Below are 24450 nucleotides of genomic sequence, written 5' to 3' on the forward strand. Positions count from 1 at the left end.
CAGGACTTACTTGACTCAAGATGCTACCCAACTTCTGGTTCAGGCAATAGTCATCTCACGACTCGACTACTGCAATGCCCTCCTGACAGGTCTCCCAGCCTGGCGAGTGAAACCACTTCAGATGATCCAGAACGCAGGGCGCCTGGTCTACAACCAACCCAAAAGGGCACATGTTACCTGCTGCTCATCCAGCTACACTGGCTACCTATGGTGGCCCGCGATCAAATTCAAGTCTCTAACGCTTTGCCTACAAAGTAGTCTCCGGTTCTGCTCCCACCTACTTGAATGCCCTCATACAGACTTACACTACCTCCAGACCGCCCGCGCCCTCTGATCTAATCGACGCCTAGCTCTACCACCGTCCGCGCCAAGCCAATCCAAACTTTTCTCATCTGTTGTTCCTCGTTGGTGGAACACACTGCCAGTTCCTACAAGGGCAGGGACATCCTTTTCCACTTTCAAAAAAAAACTCCTGAAGACCCAGCTCTTTAGAGAACATCTACTCTCATAGCAACACTTACAAACAAGTCTTACTGATCCTAGCACTCACCAGCCGCTTTTAAACTGACAAGTAACTGTTAAAACAGCACTCACCGACGACTTATTCTTACTGTACTCTAATGTTTTTTTAAACTGTCCTAAAATTGTGAGAATTGTTCCAAAACATACTGTTTACCATGTTGTTAGTCGCTTTGGTTAAAAAGCGTCAGCCAAATGTAATGTAATGTAATGTAATGTAATGTAACATACATAGTAGTAATCTGCCAGCTGCTAGTTGGCCTTCTGATCCAAAGGCCAGCTGTGGACTGCAGCAAGTCACAAAGTCAACTGTTTTAGGGCTAGATCCGTGTGAGGCCTGTCCCAGGGTGAGGAGCTATCTGGATTATGTGTTAGTATAAGTATAAGTATATAGTATATGTACTCTTTTGATTCCGTGAGGGAAATTTGGTCTCTGCATTTATCCCAATCCGTGAATTAGTGAAACACACTCAGCACACAGTGTACACACAGTGAGGTGCAGCACACATTAATCCCAGCGCAGTGAGCTGCCTGCTACAACAGCGGCGCTCGGGGAGCAGTGAGGGGTTAGGTGCCTTGGTCAAGGGCACTTTACTCGTTCCTACTGGTCGGGGTTCGAACGGCAACCCTCCGGTTACAAGTCCAAAGCGCTAACCAGTAGGCCACGGCTGCCCTAAAGTTGATAGTTTTTAGTGCTTTTTCAATCCACTGATCAATCAAATGATACTACTCTGCATTCATCTACTTCCAGCCTTTTGTGGTCAACTGTCAAACCCCACACTGGGGACTTTGAGCTTATGGGCTCTGTGATGTGATGGGAAGGTCTCTGGGTCAAACGAATGGAGCAAACAAATGCACTAACCTCAAGCCCTTCGTCATCAAGACGCGACGACTCACAGTCGCCCGCGGAGATGGATCCCTGACTCGTCACTGGAGCTGGAGTCGTAACACTTCTCAGTCTTCGAGTGGGGGAGCGCCGGATTCAAGATGGCATCCTTGGTCCAGCCTGGACCCGGCTGTCTCAGAGTCAGGCAGTAGGCCGTCCGGGAGAAAGGGCAGCAGGAGGCTGCAGAGTGAGGAACGCTGGGAGAGGAGCCTCTCCCTTTACGAGCTTCATCACTGGAATAACATGTGGAGGTGGCGGCCTCCTCAGAGAGGGAGACGTTGTCTGGGCCTTGGCTACTGTGTGTGGAGTGGCTTGGCACTGGCAGAATCTCTGGACTGCTGGGAACAACGCTGTGAGGAAACCTGGAGAGTGGGTCGAGGTCAGGACCGGAATGCTCTGGAGATTCTGGTTGCCTGGGAAACCCTGAGGTAAATATAACACTGGACCTGCTGAGCCCAGCTTCGTCCTTGAAGACTTCCTCAGTGGACAGAGGCCTCGGTGACGTGCATGGGAGGCCTTGGGGTTTAGCAGAGGTCAAAGTTGACTCTTGGCCAGAGCACCAGTGGCTTATTTTCGGAGAATCCCGCAGTCTGTGTTCTGGGTCTGCACAAGTCAGTCTGTTAGTGAGTAACTGCTGTGAAATATGTGGGAGGCGTAGCTCTGCATTATCCTTCAGGATGGAATGGAGGCCTGCAGCAGCAGAACTGGCACAAACTGGTCCGTCTAAAGTCTCAGTCTCTAAAGACTGAGAACTGAGCGACTCCCGGTCGGACTCGACCGCTGCCTCTTTCTCTAGTTTGGATTCTGAGACGCAGACCGACAGACTGCCCTCACCAGGGCCAGGCTCATCGGGGGTGGGAGGTCCAGACGCCCCCTGGACAGTGTCAGTGGAAGTGGCCTCCACGAGATCTCGTATGGAACCTGACCCACTGCCATTCACTGAAGCGTTGCCATGGTGCTCACTGAGAGTCTGCGGACACTTCCAATATTTGGAACACTGAAGAGGGTCAAAGGTCGTATGTTTGTCTGTCTGACTGATGTCACTGTTGACTCTCACTGGTGAATCCTCTCCTTCCTCTTCGCTAAAAGGACAAAGATTGGTCATCTGTGACTGAGACGCAGAGTCTTCAGGTGTTTCCACACGTATTACCTCTTCCTCTTGTCGGTCAGTGTGTAAATGAGGACTTGTCGAGGAGAGCGCTGGACCCGGTAGCTCTTCATCCGAGTTGTGACCGAGCACTACCGTCAGGAGAGGGAAGCCTGAAGTCCCTTCAAGTCGTGTATGTAGGCGCTCTCCGCAGGGATGCTGGCGCCCAACAGACTGGCCCTGCTGAGGGAGAGCTTCCCCGTGTAGGCAAACTGCAGCAGCGGGGCAAAGCCCCTCGTGGTCACCTGCAGAGGGCAGTAAGGAGCGTTATTGCCCCGGTGTCCAATTAGCACACGCACAGGTAATCATGTGATATAGTTACACCATGAGAAATGAACAGGATGGCATGAGGAGGAATGAATAGAGGGGGTGAGATAGAGGTGAAAGAGAGAGAGGGGGGGAGAGAGATGGAGAGGGAGAGGGGGGAAGGAGAGAGAGGGGGAGAGAGAGAGGGGTGAGGGAGAGGGGAGAGAGAGGGGGGGGAAGAGAGAGAGAGGGAGAGAGAGAGGGGGGGAGAGGGGAAAGAGAGAGAGGGGGGGAGAGATGGAGAGGGAGAGGGGGGAAGGAGAGAGAGAGGGGAAAGAGAGAGGGGGGGGAAGAGAGGGGGGGAGAGATGGAGAGGAGAGGGGGGGAGATGGAGGGGAGAGAGGGAGAGAGAGAGAGTGATGGAGGAGGAGAGAGGGTGAGAGGGGGGAGAGAGCGGGGGAGGAGAGAGGGGGATAGAGAGGGAGAGAGGAAGAGGGGAAAGAGAGAGAGATAGAGAGAGAAAGAGATACACGACAAGGAGAGATGCAGACAAGCAAAAAGAGAGAACGAAAAGACAGGAAAATAATAAAAGAAATAAAAAGGGCTGAAACTGAAAACCTTTTAACTCACAGATCACAGTGAGAGCCAGGGGCTGAGGCAATGTGTGTGTGTGTGTGTGTGTGTGTGTGTGTGTGTGCGTGTGTGAGTGCATGTGTGTCATACTGTTTTGAAAAACCTCCACCCCTAAAGCTAGTCTGCACTCTCACAGCCTCACACACATAAAGGAACTGAGACCCAGAGACTGAGAGGGAGGGTGGGTGTGAGGGCTGGGCTGGGTTGCTGGGTTGTTGGGTTGCAGGGTTGTTGGGTTGGGTGGGGGGGATCTATTTCCAGCTCCCCTCAGCAGCAGCTGCTGCCACCTACAGAGGCCTCATCTTTATGAGGAGCTGAGCTCCCGCCCACTGTCACTGGCTTCTTTAGTGTCCATGCCAGATCGGCTAACGAGGACACACACACACATTGCACATCGCATACACACACACACACACACACACACACACACACACACACACACACACACACACACACACACATCAGAGAATCCATGACAGAGAATACACACAGGAATCTATACTACAGGGGAAATAAACAGGAATCCTCACAGTAAATAATCCTCATAGTAAAGAATCCTCACAGTAAATAATCCTCACAGGAAAGAATCTTCACAGTAAAGAATCCTCACAGTAAAGAATCCATAGTCAGGAAAACTCACAGTAAAGAATCCATAGTCAGGAAAACAGACTGTTAGAAATCCATACGGCGACACACATAATCACATCAGAGATATTACAAGCGACACAGCCTGGGACAAACAGATTTAGAATTATTCTGTAGCTTACGGTCACTGGTCTGTATATTTGTGTATATTTATCTGTCTTCCTTTACATATTAGTGCTGGTGTATTATATTCTTTCAAAGGGCCCAAATTCTAGCGGTGCCCTTGATGCATAATTCCCTTCCCATATGAACAGTACAGTGGTGAAGAGTGAACTAAACTCTACTGTGGCACCAGCAGGTACCATGTCATTAGAGCAACACAATGGAACAATGGAACCCTTGCCGTCATCAACTCTCAGCATACTGGGTACCCCTTTAGCATTCATTTTTATCATTTTGGAAAATGACGCTCAAGGTTTTCTCAGTGTGTCAAAATATGCTCTTGTACACTGCACAGAACAGGTGTCTCTTGTACACTGCACAGAACAGATGTCTCTTGTACACTGCACAGAACAGAACAGGTGTCTCTTGTACACTGCACAGAACAGAACAGGTGTCTCTTGTGCACTGCACAGAACAGAACAGGTGTCTCTTGTGCACTGCACAGAACAGGTGTCTCTTGTACACTGCACAGAACAGGTGTCTCTTGTGCACTGCACAGAACAGGTGTCTCTTGTACACTGCACAGAACATGTGTCTCTTGTGCACTGCACAGAACAGGTGTCTCTTGTACACTGCACAGAACAGAACAGGTGTCTCTTGTGCACTGCACAGAACAGGTGTCTCTTGTACACTGCACAGAACAGAACAGGTGTCTCTTGTACACTGCACAGAACAGGTGTCTCTTGTACACTGCACAGAACATGTGTCTCTTGTGCACTGCACAGAACAGGTGTCTCTTGTACACTGCACAGAACAGAACAGGTGTCTCTTGTACACTGCACAGAACAGGTGTCTCTTGTGCACTGCACAGAACAAAACAGGTGTCTCTTGTACACTGCACAGAACACGTGTCTCTTGTGCACTGCACAGAACAGGTGTCTCTTGTGCACTGCACAGAACAAAACAGGTGTCTCTTGTACACTGCACAGAACAGAACAGGTGTCTCTTGTGCACTGCACAGAACAGGTGTCTCTCAGAACAGGTGTCTCTTGTACACTGCACAGAACAGGTGTCTCTTGTACACTGCACAGAACAGAACAGGTGTCTCTTGTGCACTGCACAGAACAGGTGTCTCTTGTGCACTGCACAGAACAGGTGTCTCTTGTACACTGCACAGAACAGAACAGGTGTCTCTTGTGCACTGCACAGAACAGGTGTCTCTTGTACACTGCACAGAACAGGTGTCTCTTGTACACTGCACAGAACAGAACAGGTGTCTCTTGTGCACTGCACAGAACAGGTGTCTCTTGTGCACTGCACAGAACAGGTGTCTCAGGTGTTTTGGGTACACAGTGGGAATGACAGACACGCCATTCACCCTTTGTGTGAAAAGGAATGTCAAGCTGATATTTTATAACAAAAATAAATACATAATGTTTCTTTATCGTTTCCGTGTCTTGCCATAACTCACTACCAGGACTAGTTTATCGTGGTGGGCCCTTACAGGGAAAATTCCCTAAGACTGGTGACTGGTTTAGATTGGTTCAGATTGATAATGTCATGCGGGGGATGACTTCCCATTGGTTAACTGGACTGAAGGAGAACTCACTGTGCTGGGCAGGCTGATGACCACGGCGGCGTCCCCGCCTCTCTTCTCCTGGAGCTGGTGCAGGAAGTAGCCACTGCAGGCCGCCAGAACGGCTCCGTGCGCGCTGACCCGTCGCCCCTGCACCAGCACGGTGACGTCGCACAGGACGCCCGCCCGCCTCTGGGCATCTAGGCGCCGCAGCAGACCGCCGCTGTGGGTCGGCGACTCGAAGACGTAGAGTAGCCCCTCTGGACTCTCGTCCACACACCACATCCTCTCTCAGAGACCTGCAGAGCAGACGGACTTGTTAACACACACACAGGGACACTCGTTTAAACGGTGGGACAAGGCCCCAGCCGTGCCGCAACTGGCTGGGGCCCCTGCACCGTACGCCGGCGACCTGGGTTTGATTCCCGCCCCATGGTCATTTCCGGATCCCACCCCGACTTTCTCTCCCACTCACTTCCTGTCATTCTCCATTGTCCTGTCACAGTGCATAAAAGGCATAAAAGCCCCCCCCAAAAAAAATATATACATATATGTATTTATTTGCAAAGATTATCATGCAGCATCTATGAATGTGGGAGAGTTATTAAATTAGCTTTAGTTACACAAGACTGTGCACTTCTTGACTCTCATTCAAATAAAGTGCCTGTAATGATGACTGTGTTGTGTAATCTAGCAATCTACTAGAAATGTCTTTACTCAAAACACATGCTAAGTGCTGATGGGTGTAGTAATTACAGTCATCATGCTCTAATAACTGCTATGCCATGATCATGTATGATCTGTATGGATTTTGTCGCTGTGATGTTCTAGGCAAAGCAGTTAAAATGCAAGAGTTATGTCTGTATAGCCTCTAAGCTCTAAAGGTATTCAATAGCGTGTGAGAGACTCACAAACCCAATATGTGTTTCAACACTGCTGGTACTGTAGTCATCAAAAAACACACTCCGCTTCTCTCTAATATCTTTCTTTATTATGCACATATGCCTTGACTTTGATTAGTCTCACAGCAAAATGTGAAGCTACGGTACTTCAGTCCAGCCCTCTGTGGTGTGTGTTGTGAGAATAGGCTTGTCTGAACGCTCTGAAGTGAGCTTTGGTGTAGCAGACTCACAGGGAGAATGAGAACAGTGCAATTACTGCAGAGCATCTGAGCCAGCAGGATAAGCGACTTCAGCCAGATCAAACAGCTCGAGCTGTGATGACTCCCTAATACTGTCTCCCCTCCTCATCCCCCAGGATAACACACACACACAAACACACACTCATCCACTCACACATACACACACACACACACACACACATGTGTCCTCTTCACACACACATACACATGCGTGTCTTTACAGACAAATACACAATTGTCCTCACACACACACACATGCACACTACATACACATGTTGTCAGACACACATGCGCGAGCACACACACACACACACACCCTTCTTCTCTCTGCAAACCCTTTCTGACTGCGGTAGAGTTACACTACTGCCCTCATCTTGAATCCTGAATCATTATAGCCTCCTTTCTCCTGCTTGTGCTTCACCACGCTTAGCACACCTGAGAATGATGGACAGGTGGTGCTCTTTAATTCTCACTGTTCACTTGCAATAACTTGTGTGCGTTTGAAAAAGAGGATTCGAATTTTAGTTGCCATTTCTAGTAGTTGCATCAGTCTGTCTTTTCAGGGTCAAAACAACATGAGGCTATTACACCATTTAGGGGAAAAAGGCCTAGTTCAGTTGCAAAAAAAATCTCCCCATTCCAAAGAACGAACAAACAATCTAACTTCACATGTGGTGGGAATGAATTGGACACTTACAGGAATTTAGGGCACAATGATGATGATGATGATGAGTATAAGTATAGTATAAGTATATATTCTTTTGATCCCGTGAGGGAAATTTGGTCTCTGCATTTATCCCAATCCGTGAATTAGTGAAACACACTCAGCACACAGTGTACACACAGTGAGGTGAAGCACACACTAATCCCAGTGCAGTGAGCTGCCTGCAACAACAGCGGCGCTCGGGGAGCAGTGAGGGGTTAGGTGCCTTGCTCAAGGGCACTTCAGCCGTGCCCTCCGGTTATAAGTCCGAAGCGCTAACCAGTAGGCCACAGCTGCCCTGATGATGATGATGATGATGATGATGATGAAATAAAACAACATGTATGTAATTGCATTTTAATTTTTCAACCTAATGAATGATGATGTCTGAATATAAACAATAGATGGGTAGTCAGAACAGATGGCTGGCAGCTCTAGTTGTAAAATACATCCACAGTATCAGGTGCTCTTGGATAAGGGGGATCACTCCAATATATTAAAGAAAGAACGAAATCCAGGTACTCCAAAAACGTTGACAACGAGGAAGGGCTATAGATAAGAATTTAAAAAGCCTTTATTGTAACTGGCTACTTCATTAAAAAGCCATTTCATTAAACATGTTGGCTTTTTAAGTTACAATAAAGTCTTTTTAAATGTTTCCGTATCTCTTCCTCGCTGTCACCATTTCTGGAGTGTCTGAATTGATATCTTTTTTATAAAAGATGGGTAGCGCATAGAAAAGACAAACAGCAAGTGTGACCATTGAGGTATTTATAAGGTACACTTTAAAATTATACACAGTATAGTCATGTTGGTTTCTTGGTGTTTTAAGCCCCCAACGTTGTCTTCAAGGCAGCGCTGCCTGGAAGGTGCTAGGGTTAGGCATGGGTTAAGGTTAGGGTTAGGGTTGGTGTTGGGGTTAGGGTTAGGATTAGGTGCCTTTAAGTCGATGGTGGTAACGCTGCCTGGAAGACAACGTTGGGGCTTAAAACACCATTGAGCGTCATGTTGCTTTCATTACAGAACCAGTTCATACATTTTTAATGACATGTATTAATTTAGACTTGAAAACACAGTCCCTGAAGGTTTCTGTGTGGCAGTCTTATTGATCAGAATGGAGCGCATCACAGGGACCCCACCCCACTGCAGAGGTACAGTATTCCCTCCTGAATCGTCTTGGCAGGCCTCAGCTTTCAGCCAAACAGGACGTAGGGGGAGCTCGATGAAATGACCATCTTTGGAGAATACCGTTCTTATGTCCAGGCATTAACAGTAGCCGACTGAGCTCACTTTTACTGAAAATGTCCAATAACCTTTTACTTTACTCTTGTACGCTGATGGGTGGTAAATGCATACTGTATGGGCTGGAAAACAGGAAGGAATCGGAATAAAGGTAGCCTGTCATCTTTTCCACTAACCATCAATCAGCCCAGATAGCCAATGACTGACTGGCATGGATCTGGCCTTGATTCGGCCCTGATCTGGCGTGGGCCAACCACTGATCCAGCCATGCTGTATAAAACTCAGCGTCAACCTACTTCCATATGACTGGTGGGCAGATATCCTGTCTGATGATATTCTCAGACAAACCAGACAAATATAAGCAAACGATGCTGGCTCACAATGTGGCAACAGACAACTGAACTCCGTACATAAACTGAGGGCATGTAGACCTTACAGATAGGCCCGAATGCACACCCAAGCACATGCCTCCGCAAGACACCCCGAATGCACACCCAAGCACATGCCTCCGCAAGACACCCCGAATGCACACCAAAGCATATGCCTCCGCAAGACACCCTGAATGCACACCCAAGCACATGCCTCTGCAAGACACCCCAAATGCACACCCAAGCATATGCCTCCGCAAGACACCGTGATTATGCAGGAGCTCCTGTTGTGTCTTATGAAATGTAAAGTAAATGCAATATAAATAAAATGTATTATTACTTTATTGTTATATTCCACGCAAGAGATCAATGACAAATACAGCATTGTTGCTCCTCTCTGATCATGAGCAGGCTATTCAGAAAGTCTGTGGCTTCTCTTGTTACACTTCAGGGGTATTGATGCTGTTCAGTCCCTTATGAACAAGAACTATAGGATTTTGTAGTATTTTGGGACATCCCATAGTACTATAAGGCTATTCTAAGGCTAAGGTAATTAGGGAATCTGGTCTCTTATGCTCTATGTGTTCCTTTTTTCATTTTGTTTGTTTACCAAACAGGTAATGCAACTGCAAGTAATGCTGGACAGATCAAACATAATCATGTTCACATAAGGTGTAAAATGTTTACATAAAGGATTCATAGAAATATTCCCTCTTAATTCTGTGAAGGATAGTGATTTCAGCCTGCGGGTCTGTGTAAAATATTTAGTGATGGCTATTACCTATTCTGTTTAATATTGGACAGAGCTGAAGCAACATGAGTGCAATACAACAAATCTACAGGCTGAGTTAAGACATATTTCATTGGAATGTTGCAGGTTTTATTATTTTTTATTATTATTATTATTATTATGATTATTATTATTATTATTTGTGAAGAAAGACACAAAAAAGCCATCCGAACTAAAACATGATCGATTGCATCAACTAAAGATTATGACAGCACTTGTGTCAGTGTCCTCTCTCTTCTCATATCTCATCCAGCTTGCACAGTTTGCCTGAAATCCTCTTTCTGTTTACCTCACTGCAAAGTGGACCATGCATGGTCCAACATCACTGCGTCCACCTGACCAGACGTGTGAGAAACAGCAGCACCCAAATTAAATGATAAATCTTAATATCAATTGTTAATTTATGCACACCGTTTCTAGGCTCTTACAATTCACGCAGAGCCAAGTCTATGCTGCAAACAATACATCCGTCTGAATTCCTTTTGTCTTGAAGGAAGTTAGCCTGAACAAGGAATTTGCCTTCTAATGTTGCCACTTGTCCCTATTGCTGACGATTTTTCATTTGTCATTTCAGCTCTGAACAGCTCTAACGATCCGATAGCGACTTGCTGACATCCTGGTCCTTCATTTTGACACCGATGTCATGATGTCATACATACTCCTGCACTGGAACTCGAGCGCGTGGGTCTGTCCCGACTATTTCTTATTTGGGGTTGTTCGCATAGGCTACTGTGATTGTGTGGGCAATTGTCGCATTTTCTCAATATGCACATACATAACACATACAATTCTGCATGTTAGGCTATAAATGATTGTCTGCACACGTGAAAAAGAGCTCAAGTTGAACATGCGGACCCCCGTCATTGTGGACAATTGCACCACGAGGATGCTGCTTTGTCCTCAAACTGGACAACACAAATCAAATTACATAGCCTACAATGATCCTTTAGGTTATTAGAGCTGCATTTCAGAGCATTTGAACTTAGATGGGTAGATATTATCAGTGTAGGCTACTCTCTTACCTATTTCCCGTCTCTTTTCCAAAATTCAGTTTCTCCACATTTTACTCGGCTTGGATGCTTGTTTTGTCTTACTTTCGATATCCCAACATAATGGTAATCGCTTACTCAAATGACTCTGTTCTGACCATTAAACAGAGAATGTAGAAAAAGTCGCGCTGTTCCATACAAGCATATCGGTACTCACGCGTCTAGCCACACGCGCGAGACACGCCTCCCATGAACTGCTACATTGTTGACATCCTAGCGATGACGTCACTCGTGTATATCCAGAAATAGTAGGCTAGGCCTACATATTGTAATACCACTTCTTACAGTGTTACCTACAGCTCAAGTTAACCCTCCTGTGTTCATTTCAGGTTTACTAGTTTTGTATTGATGCATTACTTGTTATAAATCCATAGTAACACATATTATCATCTCATGTTTTGAAATACTTTTGTGTCAACTTGTTCTGGATATTAGTTGAACTTCCATTTGCTATTTATGGCCTGGAGGCCTCATTGACCTTAGCTCATGCAAGTAAGAAAGGGGAAGATTCTATTGGGGAAAGGTTCCAGTGGAGGCTGACATAGAAGCAAGGGGGGGGAGGGTGTGTTTGTTTTGTGTGTGTGTGTGTGTGTGTGTGTGTGTGTGTGTGTGTACACAGAGGCACACATACACAGTCCATCTGTTCAATTGCCTGAATTCAGTTTACACTACCATTTTCTCACCCATTCATTTCTAATGGCCGATCATTTTTGACCGGGAATACACATGGGTGTTCTAAAGTTACTGTAAATAAAATACCAGTGGAGTTATGAAACTCATGGAGCCTCATGATAGTCAGAATAAATTAACAATATTTTGAGAGTAAATTGGTCAAATTTGACCGTAACACAACTGGAGGGTTAATAAGAGGTTATTAACTCTGTTTACACAGTTTATAATAAATGAAAAAATATATATTATCTACAAATATTGTATATGCATGCTCTCCATCACTAAATATGTGGACTACCCTCAATGAACTAAGGAATAAATAAAGATTGAATGAATTGAATGAAATTTAGTGTTTCACAGCATAGTGGAAAAGCAGTGTTTCTGAAGTGAGCATCCATCACTCGTTTCACTGGATTCAAAACTGCATGCACCTTCGACCTCTCTTCAATTATGTCTCTTGGTAGAATTTGTGGAAACACACAGTCTTGTGCATTTACACACACGGGACTATTGCAGTGCATTGTAGGCAGTCCTGCCTGTGTTATGTTACAATTGCAGATGATTCTAAATGCAAGGGCACATTTTCAATCAGCCAAAGAAGACACATCTGCAGGTTAACTCTTCTTTGACCTCCTATAGCGGCCAGAGGTAAATTCAGATCCCTCACTCTGACCTAAAGGACACATACTGGATCGGCACCTTGCTATCTGCACCTTGATCCAGCTCTACGTCCCCTCTTGTCCACTGTGGCCCTCTGATGAGCGTCTGATATGTCGGCCTTCCATCAACACGAAGAGGTCACGGTCACGGTCACGACTCTTCTAGTCTGTAGTGATGAATGATTAAAACCTCTCGGTTATAAAATCTTCACAACACACAAGGGGCTGGTTTCTTATGAACTCACACAGCTGCAGTGCTCTTTTGCAGTGAAGTCACATTAGTGCTTATTGCTTATCATTTAATTTCCGGTTATTACAAAGAGCACCCCAACCTCTATCTCCTCTAAATTCCCAAAGACATTAGAATCATATGGACAATGTAGCCTCCAAATGGCTTGGATTACCTACCTCATACAGAGCAGAGCAAGAAAATGAATCACACTTACAGATTACAGTTTTTCTCGATCGTTTTGATACCTGTGTCAACTCTGAAATCACACTCTCAAAACAGTTAACACCCGTGTCTGAACAAAAGCACTCTTGACAAAATGACACATTTTGCTTGCAAAAGGCTGTTACTCTCTCAAAACACTTAAAACATGCAGCAAAAGCAAATCTTGCCTTCAAACACTACAACTTGTTGCCAATTAAAAACAAAATGCAAAATCTAGTTCTCAAAATGAGCATTTTTGCTATGTCTGTTCCATTACTTTCTCATTTTCTGGTAGGCCTATCAGAAAAACTGTGAAAAAAAGACAAAATGTACTGAATAAAAAATAATTTATTCGTTCCTCCCAAGATGTAACAGCCATTGACATGTAAGACATACAGTAAATACCTAGCAAGATACAGTACATTTCATTGAACTACAACTTGTCATTTTTCATCTAAATAGACCTACAGTAAACACCTTTTGTACTGTTTTTCTCCACCAAATAGGCAATACAGTACTTTGTCTAAATGTGCATTAGATCCATACTTACCAAATAGCAACACAGCAGACATCTCTTATGTATAATGAATGATTGCTGATTGAAGAATTGTGCAAGGAGTTTCACACAGGTGTATCAGAGATTCAGACTTATGCAAAGGAATCTATACCACCTGTGAAAAGATGTTTTCCTTTTGTTTAGCATGGGAAAACCAATAGAGTTTGGGGCTTTTGAATTGAACTGTTTTGCAAAAAGGGTGTGAGAATGTGTGAACCCAATGAAAATGTGTGAACACATTCGCAAGAGATGACTTCTTTTACTGTTTCTCTGTACAAGCCAATAAGGTAAAATTTTTGTACCTGACAAGTTTTGCCTACCTTGCCTCTGTAGCCTTCATCAGAGGTGTCACGTGATGTTGGTGTGACACATATAACACAGCTCAGACGACGTCACACCAACATCACGTGACACCTCTGATGAAGGCTACAGAGGCAAGGTAGCCGAAACTTGTCAGGTACAAAATTTTACCTTGGCTTGTACAGAGAAACAGTAAGAATTAGTAATACAGTAAGCCTAATGAACCTCTTCAATATAGAGATGACTTCTGCTGTGCAAACAAAGTAGTCATGAAGACCAAGTGGGTTCCAGTTTACTTAAGCAGGTAAAAGCAATCGAGAAAAACTGTAACTGAACACTGCAGCCCTGTGGTCACACTGGAGAAGTGAATGTCAACATTTTAAACACACATCTCTCTTTGCACAGAACATTCTGGCACATACATCTTTAATGATAATGATAATCAACATAGATGACAGCCTGGATAGAAGTAGGCTAGCTTACAAGCTTGCAAAGACAGAGTAGCGTTTTGAAGGTAAATATATTTGTTTTGACAAATAAGCTCAAAGGAGAATCAATCCATTATCTTTAAATGGCTGGAAGATGAACAGGGACAATAAACAGATATGCACTGTCAGGCAGCATAAAGAGCTGGGGCCCTAAAATGGACTGGTCTGTGAAACAACATCTGTTTGAGCAATGATATGCTGATCGCGACATTGTCTTTTTATTTTATTGTCATCCAGGCATTAGCCAATGTTACTATCACTGCTTCATTAGAGTTAGCTTACCTCAATGAAAGCACTGGCTTGCTCATTGTCTTTTGTTTTTACAAATGAAAATGATTTGCTAAAACAATCTGCTTATTCTGGAATTATTCTGTCGGTATTCAGTCTAATGTCAATATAAGCGTTAGGAGCCGGTCCAGTCTATTAAGTGATGCAAACCTTGAGAGAAAAAGGCCTAGTTTGGGGAGAGATATTTACTCCCTATAGGGTCTTACTGGGGGGTGGCAGATGGCTCTTCTTTCTCAGATTCACTGTGTGCATAAACAGCTGTTTCATTTAACCATCAATCAAAATCAATATGTCGTCATTTATTGATTTCTTGTCTGATTGATGGCCACATGTACTGTATAGGCAACGACATGGAGGACATAGTATATGAATCAGGGTTGTGTTTCTATAAATTTCTACTAAAATTACTTTGAAATTATTAAGTGAGACTATGTACTGTATGTGTTGTCCAGATATGGTTTATTTATGTATTTTTTAATCTTTGTGGTCATCTGCACAGTCAGATCTATAGCCTACATAGTTGCCAAGTCACTAAGTTACAAACTCTGAGAGTCAGAAAAGAGACAGAGCACTAGCCTCTACTTATTGGCATGCTTGCTGGCTAAATCAATTTGTACACAAAATCTGTCAGCATTCATAATTTTCTTAATTTACGATTTTGAAAAAGGGTAATTGAACTCCCATCAAAACATCATGCATTCATACAATTTTTGTTTTCACATTAGGCTACACTGCATTACCTGCCCATAGAGCATGTTAAACTCATTTTGACTGTTTCATATTACAAGTTTTTAACGAAAATGATGATATCTACAGAGTACTGACCAAATTGACAGCTGATGGAGGTATACTGGTCAGGTCAGTGAATTTGTTGCTGCTGTCACTTTAACGCTTTCCTAACCAATGACAGTGAACTAGCCCCACACTGTGGACCAATCAGAGGGCGCCATGAAATACCTCACAAGATCAGTCTGACTTCCGCATCACAAGTGAATGAACTGCTTCAACGATCCTTCTTCTCTCCCTGTAAAAGTAAAGTTTTATAAACGTGGCTACTCTCTTGACCTATCAGAAGAGGTAGGCCTAACAATAACACGCTCGATATGCATTTCGTTAAAATGCATATCATTAGTGTAGCCTAGGTTTCTGTAGCTTAACTGAGCAGCGGCAACAGTAATCCATGGATATTAGTTATTGTAAACTTCACATGCAATAGTCTGTAGCCTACTGTTGCCTTATGACATTTGATACTACGTTGACACTACAACAGATGCAAAATTTCATCATAATTTGTAACCGAAATGAAATAACACCACTCCTGTGAAACGCTTAAAAAAAGTATTTTTTTTCTATTGGGCAGCGTTCATTATTTAGTAGACTATTAACCGTTAGATCTGGTGTCGGCGTGCAGAGTTCAGTTTACCCTAAATGAGCATGGTAGACTTTGTTCAAGTCATTTGTTCAAGTCGATACATTTGTAACATGGAAGACAGGCTCAGGTGCTGAATTTGCTTCCAATCCACACAATCTAGGTGAGTTTTATGTGATAGGCCTAATTCTGTCAATGGAGTGTGTGTGTATCGATACGCCCGCTACAGCTATGACATACAGGCCTACAGTGGAAGAGCTGATTGATTGTATTCTGTCTTTGTATGTGTAGCCTATTCCGTTGTGGTGCTTATGGATCCCACTTTGTGTCTTCTGCAGGGGAAATCAATATGTCGTCAGTCCTCTGTCAGAGAGGAACACAGCATGAACACAATATCCTGGAGACTTCTCTTTCTGTCAACATAGGCAGCAGCATCCCTTCATGCATAGGAGCACACTCTGTGAAGAAGCAAACATGTGTGCCTGGTGAATATTCAGAAAATGGCCAGATTTAGACGTAAATCCTGTTTGGCATTACTGGCATTGGCATCATTTATTTTCGTAATCATAGTCATTTTGAAATCCTCAACTGAAAAGGCCTTAGACCTGCCAGATGCATTAGGTCCGGAGCGGTTTCCTCACGCCAACAGACAGGAAAAACCTGTAAAACAGTTACAAACTGACAGTCCAGCCCCTGATGCAGACACTAAAGAGGTAAACATGAACCAGGAGGCCCAGCTGGAGAAGTACCCTCCGCCCAATTATAATGTTCACGCCTTCTACTACACCTGGTACGGCAATCCGCAGTTTGACGGGAAGTACCTCCACTGGGACCACCCGCTGCTTCCACACTGGGACCCCAAGGTGGCAGCAGCGTTCCCCACGGGGCGGCACTCGCCTCCTGATGACATCGGGGCCAACTTTTACCCCGGCCTGGGGGCATATAGCTCTCGGGACCCCTCCGTCATTGATGCCCACATGCGCCAGATGCGGATGGCAGCCATTGGTGAGATTTTGATTGATTTGATTTATAGGATCAATGGGTAGCTGTCATTTAAAAAGAGGTTTCTGTGCATCACCGCAATGCAAGCATGCATCTTTGAAGGAAATGTACAAAAAATGTTTCCCAATATTGTTTCCCAACATTCCTGTATGGTCCTGCCCTGTACTTGATTTTAGGTGTTTGCATACAAACACACACAGGGCAAGATAAATGTACTGCATACAAAAGCAAAACAAAGACTGAAGCATAGCAGGCCAACTATAAACATAAAATGCACAGGAATATTGGTAAACACTGTACTTTATTTTCTGTGTGCCAGGTGATGTGTGATGCATAACCTTGAGAGAAACTGCAAGTTAGGGGCATATTGTATCAGCCATGATATTAGGATGTTCAATTATGGCAAAAATCATCAAGATTATTTTGGTCAGTGTTGGCGTTACCAACACGGTTACTTCATGATTTTGAACTCCATTTCCATCATCCATTTTCTAAACTTATTATTATGACCGCCGCGCAGCGAAGCGGTGGCCATATAAGTTTAGTCAGATTTGTTTTTTTTTTTCTTTTTCGCATGTCCAAATTTCCGTCAAGGATTCCCGGGACACTGAAAGACCGGGGTAGACGAAACTTGGTGGGCATGTAACCCCATATGGATAGCATGGAACCATTGATTTTCGTTTTGATTTGGACTGCACCCCCGAAAGGAGGGTAGGGCAGACAAAGTTTTCTGTGAATATCTCGACCCATTCCATAACCACTCATTTCATGTATAGCGCCACCTAGTTAAACACAAAAAAGTGAAAATGAGGTGTTGTAATCTCAGGTATCTGTGACCTAACATAGTCAAAACTGCACAAAATTGGAAGTGTAGGATCATTATGACACCCTCTGAGTGCACGCCAAGTTTCGTGGAATTCCGTTCATGGGGGGCCACACAATAAATTAATTTATGTTACTATACACCAACTGGCCTGTAGGTGGCCGGAGACAGTTTTCTGTGAATATCTCGAGAACCGTGGGGCCTAGGAGGTCCACCTTTTTGTATGTTGGTGTTAAGGGGCATGTCAACCCATCCCATTACCACTTATTTCATGTATAAGCGCCACCTAGTTAAAAATTAAAAGCAAAAATGTAGATGTTTTCATCACAATATCTCTGGCAGACATGGTCAAAACTGCACGAAATTGAAAGTGTAGGATCATTATGACACCCTCGAATGCATGCCAAGTTTTGTGAACTTTCGTTCATGGGGGGGCCTTACAATAAAATAATTTATGTGTACATTTAGTGACCGTGACACCAACAAAGATTCGGGACACTGAAAGACCGGGTACCTAAACTTGGTGGGCATGTAACCCCCCACATGGATAGCATGGAATCATCGTTTTGCGTTTTTGATCTGTAGCCCCCGCTGTACTGGACCCCGAAAGGAGGGTAGGGCAGACACAGTTTTCTGTGAATATCTTGAGAACCGAGGGGCCTAGGATGACCAATTTTTCCGTATGTTTGCCTCCAGGGTCATGTTAACCCATTCCATGTGCACACATGTGCATAAACAGATACACACGCGCACACACATACATTCACAGTTATCATCACGTATGACACATACTCACACAGTAGACATATGTACACATGCATGCACATGCACAAACACACATACGCAGGCAAACACACAAGCACGCACACACTTACACACACACACACACACACACACACATAAACATAAACGTGTACACGCACACATGCACACCATTCAAGAATTCTCAGAATTATGAACAGGCAAGATGGGGGTGGGGTTGTATAAAATGAATTTTACATGTGAAATCTATGAACTAATCATGTTTTGGTACTTGTTGTCTAGCAGATACCAGTGAGAATTGAGTGTGGATAATGCAATTTAGTGAGACAGTTAGAATCATATAGGCCTTTCAGCGTGATTTATTTTTGTGGAAAAAATGTGCTGGACTGCGGTACATCTAGTTAACAGTTGATTCAGTTGATTTTAAATATATTTCAACTGAAAAAATAAAAACTGTCACAACAGTTACCACTGTAAAGTAGAGCCCTACCGATACATTGGTGCACTGATATTATTGGCCAATATTAGCTATTTGCCGATCTATCGGTATCTGCGTTTATAACGGCCGATAATAAAGGAACTGTAAGAAACATATTTCAATTAATCATAAAATGGCCCTGATATGTCACTAGACATTAAGAAATCATGTTAATTTGAAATACTTATATCACTGACAACAGTAGTCCGGCCAGGATATTGTCATTTAAAAAGTGAAGTTGCAGCCCTCAACTGATGTTTGTGTTTTGTCATGTCATGTTGTGTTTTGGCCTGATGCGCCACCCTCCACCCTATATACTAATCACAAAGTCAGTAGTTTTTCGGCATCCGGGTTGGCAACCTCGAGTCAGGGGGAGGGGCTAATGCCCTAGTTTGCCTAGGGGGACCATTCGTCTGGATTTCAAGCCCTCTGTCTGGGCCTAGGTAGAGTGTCTTCCTTTTTGGGCGTTTGTCCGCCTTTTTGACAAGTGCTCCACAGAAAACAATGCTTGTAAGTAGCGATGATACAAATGCTCCACAGCAAGTGAGGCTTAGGGCTGATTCAATCTATCGATCTATCTATCTATCTAACCCCCCCCACCCACCCACCCAGTGCTCGTCAGTGCGCACCAGACTGCACCAGACTGTGATTGACAGTCAGATCTCACACAGCCCTGCTCTGATTGGACCAGAAGAACCGGGAGCTGTGGATTTTTGCGAAACAAATAACATGCTCTAGGTGGAGGTAGAAATGTGGGGGTTTATGTTGTTCTGTCGGAGCATAGTGTCGGTTTCAGTGAATATGATCAAAAAAATCTTGCCAACTGCAGCTTTAACAGGTAAAAGGTTGCACACTGCCTATGTGACACGCATGTCTAATGCGCGGCTCGAGACACAAACATCAAACGTGTGCCAGTTAGAAATAGAGGAGGCCTCTCATTTTGGCCAATTTCTCCTCACTTTTCCGAGTCTGGTTGGTGGTCACCCTATTTCTGCTACTTTATAGGACACTTGGAGCCCTCATTTCCCCTTTTAAACACAAATTATGACCATCAACTGGCCATTCCAATGTATTTCTGCACAGAACCACTCGTATTTTGGAAAAAATAGGCATCCCTTCTATTCTCTATAGCTGGCTCGTGGTTGCAGCGTGGTTCGGCCCTTCTGTTCTCTAGCTGGCTCGTGGTTGCAGCGTGGTTCGGTTCGTGCCTGAGACGCGGATATGGTGGAGGCAGCGTGGCTGCTGTAACCTGTTAACATGGGCACCGAGAGGAAAATGCCCACGCAACGGAACTACTAAGCCATTGTGCAGTTGGTATATCATGCAGAAAACGTGAGAGTACGCAATATGTGAATATGTGCAACAACAAACTCATACAGCGATATCAGACACATACAAGCCTTAATTCATTGCAGGCGTGGTGAAGCAGCTGTGTTACCGCCTGATTATCAGTTGGCCTGGGTCCGACTTCCAAACCCGCTGTTGCGAGTTCATGACGCTAAATAAATACCAGTCAACTTTAACTGAAGCAAACATTGAATGGACCGCTAGAGGACCTGAGGAGGGAGTGAAAAAAAGGCCATGGGACTAAAATCATGCTCTACAGGACGTCCAGTAAGACCTCACCAGGAGGCTCTGTGCAGGACCTGTTCCAGAGTCTGTCCAGAGTTCCGTCTGCCTGGAACCTGGGCCTGGGCCGAGTCAAGATCAGTTCTTCAGTCTCATAGCAGTTCAAGGAATTCTGATAGCAAATATTTGGTACTGTGGTACTTTGTTACATTTGATAAAAGGCCGTCATGTGATGCTTACATTCAGACGCTTTTTATCTTTTGTCAGCTGTATTGCAAATAGAGTTTATTTTATCTTGGGGTGGTGTTGGCACTTGCAGGGGTAAGAGATATTTCTGTGCGGAATCAGGTTTACTGTTGTGAGGTTAGTGAAAAACCACTGCACTCTCCCTAAACCATATCACCATGAAAACTTCGGCCTGTGCCTTTGAGTAATGCACTGACCCGTCCACTGCTTGAGTGGAGCTGCTGGGCGGACTGTGGGTTTGTAAGGCCAAATTCTTTAGAACACCGTCTCTGGTAAGGCCTTTCTTTACTGAAACAACAGCAGAGGCTGTGCTTTCAAACGTCACGTTCAATTGAAGTATAACAAAGTAAAATATGAATGTGTATGTTTTTTGGGCTTTTTATGCCTTTAATCAGACAGGATAGTGGAGCTTGACAGGAATACAGGATTTGTATGTTGACAGGAAGTAAAGTGACTTTGGGACTTTGAGAGAGTGGGGGGGATGGGATCCGGAAAGGACCACGGGGCGGGAATCGAACCCGGGTCGCCGGCGTACGGTGCAGGTGCCCCAGCCAGTCGCTAAAAATTAAACAGGTTTTCTAATATGATATTATTCTCTCTCTCTCTCTCTCTCTCTCTCTCTCTCTCTCTCTCTCTCTCTCTCTCTCTCTCTCTCTCTCTCTCTCTGTATGTATCTATCAGGAGTGCTGGCCATCTCTTGGTATCCACCTGGTTTGAAGGATGACAACGGTGACATCACAGATGGCATCGTGCCCCTGGTGTTAGATACGGCTCACAAATACCAGATTAAGGTAGAGTCCGTAAGGTTCTCATTATCACCATGCCATCACAGAGAAGATGCTATCAGACAAACTATTGCTGACATGTTAGTGTGACATGTCTAACTTGTGACTGTATCGGCTTAAACGTACAACATGTAGTTTTCATTGCCATATAATATAAATTAAGATGCACAGAATTGACACACAAACTCCTTTTATGAACTCTTATTTAACTCTCAGAACTGTACTATAATAGGTTTCTAGGAATGTTTTCCATTCCCCCCCCTAGTTTATTCAAGTAGTATGCTTTTACTTGTGACTGAAAACATAGCAACAAACATAGCTTAAAAAAAACAAAAAAAAACATATTGCTCTTTTAGACTTCATCCTGTTGAATTAATCTTAATGCCTTGTGTCTTGCAAAGGTGACTTTTCAAATTGAACCCTTTAAAGGACGTGATGAGAGGACTATGTTTGAGAGTGTGAAATACATTGTGGAAAAGTGAGTATTATATGGTATGACTCTAAGAGTAGGCTAGATTACGACCCAAGGGTCAACAATGAATATCTTTCTTTCGTTATATACTCTTTTGATCCTGTGAGGGAAATCTGGTCTCTGCATTTATCCCAATCCGTGAATTCGTGAAACACACTCAGCACACAGTGAACACACAGTGAGGTGACTAACTAATCCCGGAGCAGTGAGCTGCCTGCTACAGCGGCGCTCGGGGAGCAGTGAGGGGTCAGGTGCCTTGCTCAAGGGCACTTCAGCCGTGGATGTGGACATGGGAGAGCAGTGAGGGGTTAGGTGCCTTGCTCAAGAGCACTTCAGCCGTGGATGTGGACATGGGAGATCAGTGCTCAACCACTTCCCCCGCCCACATTTTTCCTACTGGGTTGGGGATCCAACCAGCAACCCTTCAGTTACAAGCCCGAAGCCCTAACCAGTAGGCCACGACTGCCCCAGATTTATGGAAAATCTATACACTAGAAATAGACTCCAAGGTCAACTGCTTCAGTAAATAAAGAAGATTTGTGTGTGTGTGTGTGTGTGTGACGATCTGAACCTGGTTTGACTTTGTCGATAGTTGAAATTGTCACATGGATTTAAAGACTAAACAACTTGTTTTGTCAGATCAGTAGTCAGTATCAATACACATTTTAGTGTTATGGTAGCCTGGCCATCGAGCTGAAGTACGTAGGAAGGCAAGGCCAGGCTAGTGTTATGGTTTAAGGTTCAACTACACACATAAAAATGTCTTTGGATGAATCTTTAAACATTATATAAATTAAGGATTCCCTGGTGTTGCCTTTTAGAATTGTTCTGACCTTCACAATAAAGACTGAGGAATATTACAAAAACCTCCACTATTGATGAAGGGTTCTTTACAGAACCGTTTTGGTTACCAGTTAAATAAATACACCTCTTGTTATTTATTGTGGGCAGCCGTGGCCCACTGGTTAGCACTCTGGACTTGTAACCCGACCAGTGGGCCACGGCTGAAGTGCCCTTGAGCAAGGCACCTAACCCCTCACTGCTCCCCGCTTTTGGTTACCAGTTAAATAAATACACCGCTGTGGTTGCAGGCAGCTCACTGCCCTTGAGCAAGGATTAGTGTGTGTGCTTCACCTCACTGTGTGTTCACTGAGTGCTGTGTTTCACTAATTCACCGATTGGGTTAAATGCAGAGACCAAATTTCCCTCACGGGATCAAAAGAGTATATATACTTATACTTATACTTCCTAGGGTTAGGATTCATGGCGAGAGTCTTGGGAATCATTTAGACCATGTTATTTTATAAATCAAAATTTCTGTGGCATTTAACATAGCTGTGATCATCACAGGCTGATAGAGGCATATTACTCTTGCAATTGTTAATGTTCTTGTTATGGCCTTTATTTCCAGATATGGAGAGCACCCAGCTTTCTTCAGGTATAAAACAAAGACCGGGAGGACCTTGCCTTTGTATTACGTTTATGACTCTTATCTGCTGAGTCCGGACAACTGGGCCCTTTTTTTAAAGCCCAATGCGAAGAACAGTATCAGGAATACTCCTTATGATGGAATCTTCCTGGGTCTCATGGTGGAGGAGAAACATAAGAGGTCCATCTTGTCGTCCGGCTTTGATGGCATGTACACTTACTTCGCCACCAACGGCTTCACCTACGGCTCCACCTATCGCAACTGGAGGTCCATCAAGGCCTACTGCGATGCCAACGACCTGATCTTTATACCCAGCGTCGGCCCAGGTTACATCGACACCAGCATCCGGCCATGGAACTCGCAGAACACACGGAACCGCGTTAAGGGCAGGTACTACGAGACTGCCCTCGGTGCTGCAGTGGACGCGGGTTCCCGGGTTGTCTCCATAACCTCCTTCAATGAGTGGCACGAGGGCACACAGATAGAGATGGCAGTGCCCAAGTCAGGGGGCACTGCCTACCTGGACTACTTACCACATAAGCCAGGCATCTACTTACAAATAACTCGAAAGTGGGCAGATAAATTCAGTGGTGAATGAAAGGTTGATTTGACAACCAGATGTGAAACTGTGAATGTGTTTTTAAAGGTAAAGATTAAACTGTGAGTTTTCATGATAGCAGCAAGCTGTCATGTGATCTCTCCTTTTGTTGAGCCAAATGGCTTGATATACAGTATGGTTCACTTTTTGAAAGTAAAATGTACACTATAATGATGGTTAGGGATATGGATGTCCCGTGAAAGAATACCCAGTGAGCTCCTCATCTTTCTGACTTCTTGACTTATCTTAATTCAAAAAAGATGCTCAATGCTTTTTAAAAATGTCCAATAAATAAGGTGATCTTTAATTGTTTTTCATGAGTCATTTATGGTGTTATGTTCATTCATGTTTTCTATGTAAATCACTTCATAGGGTCATATTTCACTTCAGTATTGAGTGTGAAGAACGTTATCCACACACAATTTAGTGATTAGTCAATGAGCATGTGGGGCTCATTAATTGCCTTTTAAAGGT

The 24450-nt window shown here is 44.2% G+C and overlaps 2 protein-coding genes across 3 annotated transcripts; one reads left to right on the plus strand and one right to left on the minus strand.

The window, feature by feature from the left end:
* Nucleotides 1-2650: 2650 nt before the first annotated feature.
* LOC125300372 (transcription regulator protein BACH2-like) lies at nucleotides 2651-11219 on the minus strand. Its single transcript, XM_048252260.1, has 3 exons — nucleotides 11021-11219; nucleotides 5788-6053; nucleotides 2651-2797 (listed from the first exon to the last, which is right to left on the minus strand). Exons 2-3 carry the CDS (start codon nucleotides 6037-6039, stop codon nucleotides 2651-2653), a joined length of 399 nt encoding a protein of 132 aa, XP_048108217.1. The 5' UTR covers nucleotides 6040-6053; nucleotides 11021-11219.
* Nucleotides 11220-15427: 4208 nt separating this feature from the next.
* manea (mannosidase, endo-alpha) lies at nucleotides 15428-24283 on the plus strand. 2 transcript variants are annotated; one of them, XM_048253057.1, is made up of 5 exons: nucleotides 15428-15975; nucleotides 16151-16817; nucleotides 21374-21483; nucleotides 21879-21955; nucleotides 23361-24283. In XM_048253057.1, exons 2-5 carry the CDS (start codon nucleotides 16313-16315, stop codon nucleotides 23974-23976), a joined length of 1308 nt encoding a protein of 435 aa, XP_048109014.1. In that variant the 5' UTR covers nucleotides 15428-15975; nucleotides 16151-16312; the 3' UTR covers nucleotides 23977-24283. The 2 variants fall into 2 exon arrangements, with proteins under 2 accessions (XP_048109014.1, XP_048109020.1); XM_048253063.1 differs by having other exon boundaries at nucleotides 15428-15520.
* The last annotated feature ends 167 nt before the right edge of the window (nucleotides 24284-24450 follow it).

This window comes from Alosa alosa, chromosome 1 (genome assembly GCF_017589495.1).
Source record: "Alosa alosa isolate M-15738 ecotype Scorff River chromosome 1, AALO_Geno_1.1, whole genome shotgun sequence".
Taxonomy (NCBI): Eukaryota; Metazoa; Chordata; class Actinopteri; order Clupeiformes; family Clupeidae; genus Alosa; species Alosa alosa.

Bases quoted from the DNA above. Each gene is read 5' to 3' on its own strand.
- LOC125300372 (XM_048252260.1), bottom strand. From the start codon at position 6,039: ATGTGGTGTGTGGACGAGAGTCCAGAGGGGCTACTCTACGTCTTCGAG. The intron at 2,798-5,787 runs GTGAGTTCTCCT...TGCCCTCTGCAG, and splicing joins TCATCAGCCTGCCCAGCACA to GTGACCACGAGGGGCTTTGC.
- manea (XM_048253057.1), top strand. From the start codon at position 16,313: ATGGCCAGATTTAGACGTAAATCCTGTTTGGCATTACTGGCATTGGCA. The intron at 21,484-21,878 runs GTAGAGTCCGTA...TGTCTTGCAAAG, and splicing joins CTCACAAATACCAGATTAAG to GTGACTTTTCAAATTGAACC. The intron at 21,956-23,360 runs GTGAGTATTATA...CTTTATTTCCAG, and splicing joins GTGAAATACATTGTGGAAAA to ATATGGAGAGCACCCAGCTT.